This window comes from Hippocampus zosterae, chromosome 1 (assembly GCF_025434085.1).
Source record: "Hippocampus zosterae strain Florida chromosome 1, ASM2543408v3, whole genome shotgun sequence".
Classification (NCBI taxonomy): domain Eukaryota; kingdom Metazoa; phylum Chordata; class Actinopteri; order Syngnathiformes; family Syngnathidae; genus Hippocampus; species Hippocampus zosterae.
The window spans coordinates 12265911-12271919 of record NC_067451.1 but is presented as its reverse complement, the minus strand read 5'-3'; the positions used below and the strand labels follow the sequence as shown (position 1 = coordinate 12271919).

Below are 6009 nucleotides of genomic sequence, written 5' to 3'. Positions count from 1 at the left end.
AGGCGCGATAGGCACTCTTATAAACATATGCCTGAGTTTTACAACGGGTCATTTTACGAGTCTTCAATTCAATCGGGCCATTATTATCATCAGCCCCACCTTTTTGATATACGACAACATCTGGCGGTGGATCGCTCTCACAACTACTTTCTGGTCACTTAAGCCCCTTGGAGATGAGTTTTTACGCAGATGTTTTTATGGCCCTTCCCATATGCGCGCGCACACACACATTCACACACTCTGCGACACACGCTTTGTTCCACAGCCAAAGAGACACAGTGTGTATTGCCAACCTAATGTCTGCGTGGGTGCCACGGCGTGAGAAGATCACAGTGTTGGGGATCACCAGGGCCCAAGTGACATCTCTGTTTGTGGAGGGCGATACACTGATATTTGGGCTAAGCGTGTATGTGTGTGTGTGTGTGTGTGTGTGTGTGAGAGAGAGAGAGAGAGAGAGAGACAGAGAGAGAGAGAGAGAGAGAGAGCGGTGCGAATATAAATATAGCCACCCATGGGGCCTTCTCTGACCCGCATGCCGACAGAGGCAGGCGGATCATGGCGAGCCACAATCAAATAAATGTGCTGAAGGATAACTCTGAACGACTGTGTGTGTGTGTGTGTCTGTGTGTGTGTGTCTGTGTGTGTGTGTGAGTGTGCGTGTATTGCTGCTCTTTATCAGCATTGAGAATATTGTGTATTCACGCGGGGAAGCGCTCCCATTTCTCCTTCCACAGCAGGAGACATAAACAGATAAAAGAAGACATGATTGCTGCTTGTTAGGACTCTTTGGACTTCAGAGTGGAAAATATTACGAAATATTAGCATATGAGCATTTTGTGACGGAACAAATAGTTTCGAGGGCTTTCATTCTGCTGCTAATCAAATTTACGCTGTTCCTAAATCTTTTCCCACTGTTCAAACCATTATTCATTCCAAGTTAAGCAATGTACAACAATCAAAAGGATTTCTGATAATCAATCGCACGAACATTAGCTACACTGTATTTAATTACACAGGCATACAATAGATATGCACAGTTTATATTTGGGCTCAGCATGTGTGTTTGTGTGTGTGTGTGTGTGTGTGTGTGTTTGTGTGTGACTGTGCGCACACACACACACACATATATATATATTATGACTTTACTTTCTCGTGTGTTGCACTGACTGACATTTTTATGAGGTACAAATGCTTTATGAAAATCTAATATAAAAATGTCCAAAATGACGCATCTTTTCCGCTCAGTTCAGTGTTTATTTGCTGTATTCGAGTAGTAAAATCTTAATGCACAAGGATTATTCGGACAGTGTCAACAGATATTATTTTTTTAAAGCAAAAGTATATGCTGCAGGGAACTCATTCGGGCGTGTGTGTATGGCCAGAGTCAAATCCTCCTACAGAGTATGTGCACATGAAGTGCGATGCATTTCTTTCTTGTTATTCCATGTCTGCACTTCTTTCTTGGCTTGTGGCGATACAGTGGGACAACTATCAGACGAAGCATAGATGAGCTGTAATCCTCACATTCATGTTGCATCCACCACTTGGTCCCAGATGATTTATGCCTCGCATCAAATCGAAGCTCTCTGTTCTGTCGCTGTCGGATTGAAACTGAAAAAATGTGCACAACGGCTTTGTTGTCTTTTGTTTTTTTTCATGACTACATATTATTCATGCAACTTTTTGAGAGGGTATGCAGTTTTTAATGCGGTTCTTCTTTCTATTTAAGACTCTGAAGACTATATTAAAAATAACTAACATTACATTACAGCATATGGTATGCCAGTTACCATCAATTTTTTGAGTTAATTTGATGAGATTGGAACATTTATGATTCTACAGTCTGTAGTCTAAATTCTATTGGCTTGATTAGTGCGTTTTAACACCATTTTAGGCATTCTGCGGCATGTTTTTTATTGATATTATACTCAAACGTGCACAGACCACAGTGAGTCACATGCAAACCCGCGCACACGGAATCCTCGCACAGGCGCGCGGTTGGCACGTACGTTCACGCTGTGCCCAGTTACTGACTAAAGCGGCTGCATGGGGCGGTACTTTGCAAGTGGTGGAGCTTGGGGCAGGGGGCGGGGGGCAGGGGGGGGATAGGGTGTAAGCGGCAGGCTGGTCTTTCTGGTGGACAGCTGATTGTCCGCCTTATTAACCGTGTTTGGAGAGAGGGGGCGTTGCTTTTCTCCTTGTAGGCCACGCCCCCTTCGCCCACTCCTCTTCGGCGTGCCACGGAAGGTCTAAAGTGATTCCTCTGGGAAGAAAAGAGCGCAAACCACGCGAGCTGGAGCTGCGGAGGAGCTGCACTCGCTGTCGCCGAGGACTGCCTCCTAATTTGCGCCGGGGAAGACTCAGTGAATAAAGGAACGGAGCGAAGGAGTGATGTCACCTGGGTGTTTCTTCCTCGCGTGGACTGTTTGTTGCCAAAACTGACATTTTGCATTTGTTTTTTGTTTTTTTGTGTCAGCTTGCACCTTGATCCGCGGGAGTGTCGCAGCCTTGTGTTCGCTCTCTCCACTCCCACCCTCCGCTCTCATTGACACGAGGTGCGCACTGACAGCCTCTCGCTTCTTCCACATGTCGCATCTTTTGTTGACTTTGAGAAGCGCTAAAGTGAAATAGAGCGCGCGACACTTGGCTACGGTGACAGCGCCTTCAAACGGAGCAGTGGAGTGAGAAAGAGAGAGAGAAAGAGAGAGAGAGAGAGGGAGAGAGACGGCTGAAGGTGCGTTTTGATGTTCGGCATCCACGACAGCATCCACAGGAGTGGGAGTAGTATGAAAGAAGAGCCCATGGTGGCCGGCATGAATGCGGTTCGGACATGGATGCAAGGTGCCGGAGTGCTGGACGCCAACACAGCCGCCCAGAGGTGAGCCGGAGGAGGCCTGCTGCGAGACGGGACGTGAAGCGGCGGCAGAGGAGGGGTGGGGGATCGCATCCGCGGCGTTTTGAGCTCCGCGAGCCGGTACCACTTGGGGCAGCATGCGGTCCCAGAGGACGCAGTTGTTGGATCACCTGAACAATCGCCGGCTGGCTTGGCGACTTCATGAGTCGAGATCCGCTTGACGCCCAACGGGACTTAAGCGGCGTGACGGCATTTCAGCATGAAAATGCTACTTTAGGCGTGCGAGCCCGAAATGTCAACTTTTGCTCCTGAATTTTGTAGTGATTAAGTTTTTTTTTTTCTGGAACTCACGCATGGAATAATTAAGCCGTATTAAAATGAATTATTTGGGATTTGTTGTCAATACGACCAACAGTTACAATTCATATTGTGGTTATTGACTGCAGGCCAAATTAAAAAAAAAACAGCGTCTTCGAATTCAGCAGATTTAATTATTTTTTATACTACGGTAATAATTCAACAATTGGACTTCAACGTAAAATTAATTCATTTGCACATCGTTTGGCTTTTGTATTTTTTTAAAAGCGAGAATGTGCGCGAGCCTTAAAAGACGCGTTTGCTTTTGATATGCAATGAATTGTAAGGGTGGCTCCCAGCGCTGATGTTCTGCCTGTCGTGTCCGCAGCGGAGTGGGTCTGGCCCGGGCACACTTCGAGAAGCAGCCCCCTTCCAACCTACGCAAATCCAACTTCTTCCACTTTGTGCTGGCTCTTTACGACCGACAGGGTCAGCCCGTGGAGATCGAGAGAACCACCTTCGTTGATTTTGTGGAGAAGGAAAAGGTGAGTGCAGACATTTTTCGAGTCAACAGATTTAAAAATATATATATATATATATATTTATATATATCAATTTTTAAAATAAATATCTAAAGGAGGTGGTTTGGATTTCACCATGAACGCCCGAGTACCGTTAGCCGGCCTGTTTAATCAAATTAATTTATTGCCGAAAATAAAGTGTGCAGTTTCACAGCAGACGTCGTTATAATTATGCTCGTGTGAGTTTTAACAGTGAGGCTCGCAAAGTTAAAAGTGCATAAAACCCCGAGTGGGCACGCGTTCGTAGTAATAATATGGAAACATTTTACTACCCATTTCGGAACTGCCAAAAAACAAATTTAATTAAGGAAAAACGAAATGGAAGTAATTTTTATTAAATGTAAATATACTTCGGACATAACGTTTAAATTGAAGTGATAATGTTGCTGGTTTAAATTTGTTATTTGCTTGTTGTTGTTTTTTTTTTAATGCTAAATACCACTTTGTACTCGTCAACATGATGGTCACTAATCATTTTATGGTGTGTCATGCGAACATTTACGATTGTCTCATATTTTAAAATGATCATTAAAAACATCACATCAATACAGAAAATGAAAAGAAATGCCTTTGCAAGAGAGATTTGTCATGATATATGGTCTTTGTTTTTGTTTATTTGTTTTGATTACAAAAACTGAAACGGATGTCCGTACCAGTTAATTTAATATTTTATTTGTAGGAAACGACAGGAGAAAAGACCAACAATGGGATCCATTATAGACTTCAGCTCCTCTACAGTAACGGTGAGTTTCCTTCCCGGCATTTTGATAGAACAAATGCATCGAGTGAGTGATACACTCTAAAACACTTGAAGCCGAGAGCGAAAGCCGTCCAATTTTATGACGTTGCAATACAAAAAAAAAACCTTCTTAAATGTTTATTTTGGAGAATGACGAGATAGAAATTATTTTAAAAGCCTAACCATGACTTGTATCTTAATTGCTGTCTATACTGTAAGAAAAGTCATTCTGAGTCCGACTCTTTTAAATTAAAAACAGACGAAATTTTATGTATTTTGACCTTCCCATAATTTGAAGGCTTCATGGCCCTGTGATTAAAATGTTTTACATTAAAGAAACGTTTTTTTTTTTATAAAACGTTACATGCATCACATTTTCAATTTAAGTAATAAAAAAACAAACCACTATGGTTAGAAGTTTAAACTTCTCATCTTTTCTAAAGTGCCCAAAAGAGGAAACGATGTGGTGTTGCTAATTCTCTTGGGATGTTAAATCATAAACAAGAACTTCCTGATTGTCTCGCAGGGATCAGGACAGAACAGGACTTATATGTGCGACTAATTGACTCCATGACCAAACAGGTGAGATTTTCCATTTTACTATACTGCCACAGATTCAACTTTGCAGCAATTCCGTACTTGTACTGGTCTTAATTCTGGACCCACCACAACCCCTACACCCTCTCACCCTGTGTCGGAGACCCTCAACTTCAGCACTGCACAGCCAGCGTGATAAACGACCTGTCTTACCTGTGGAATACATTTACGAAGGCCCAAGAACGTAGAGGACATGTGTCCTCCTATACCCAGCCGCCGCTTATAGCAGCCAGTAACTGGAATGTTGCATTTTATAACCATTTGCGTGTACATGTGAGATGTGTGTGTGTGTGTGTGCGAGTGTGTGTAGGTTTGTGTGTGTGTGTGTGTGTGTGTGTGTGTGTGTGTGAGTGTGTTTGTGCGAGAATGTCGAAGAAGTGTATTAGTGTGTTAGTGTTGCGGAGAGACAGTGATACATGCCAGCTCACTCTTAGAAGACCTTGACCCTCATTTCCTCAATGTGGAACAGAACGCACTCTATCCCAGAGTGCTTATTTGCCAATCAAAAAAACAAAAACAAAACATTTAAAAAATCCCGCAAGATATGTACACATGCCACAAAAAGTGTAGAATTTTTTTTTGTTTTTTTAGGATGAATTAGTCAACTGATAAAGCTAACCTTTTCGGTTTAATATCAGGTGACGCTGGTGTTGAATGGAATTTACATTCAAGGAGAGGCATTACAGTTTATTTTGAGTTGATGCTTATGTGTGTTTATTGTTTACCGTGTGCCTTTGTGCGCGTCAGCGCGCGTGTTGATCGTGGCCCGAGAGTGAATGCTGAGTGAGGTACCAGACTACAATTTTGGACACGCAGCTATAGGGAGCAGATGGTGTACTATACTCTAGTCTGGCAGCCCAACTGCTCACTGTACAGCACACAAAAACATACGTGTGCACACTCACACGCGTGTGCACAAGGGACAATGCAACATAGGAACC

General features: G+C 43.2%; 1 protein-coding gene across 5 annotated transcripts in view; it reads left to right on the top strand.

Annotated features, from left to right (window-relative positions):
- The first annotated feature begins 2120 nt into the window (after positions 1 to 2120).
- The window catches only part of ebf1a (EBF transcription factor 1a), a 64125-nt gene continuing 60236 nt past the window's right edge, over positions 2121 to 6009 (top strand). For 2 of the 5 annotated variants that reach the window (XM_052047496.1, XM_052047199.1), the window contains exons 1-4: positions 2124 to 2878; positions 3540 to 3696; positions 4412 to 4475; positions 4998 to 5053. In XM_052047496.1, the coding sequence (XP_051903456.1) occupies positions 2745 to 2878; positions 3540 to 3696; positions 4412 to 4475; positions 4998 to 5053 (411 nt within the window). In that variant the 5' untranslated portion in view covers positions 2124 to 2744. Of the gene's footprint in view, positions 2879 to 3539; positions 3697 to 4411; positions 4476 to 4997; positions 5054 to 6009 lie in introns of all 5 variants that reach the window. The other 3 variants (XM_052047346.1, XM_052047420.1, XM_052047273.1) reach the window with 3 other exon arrangements.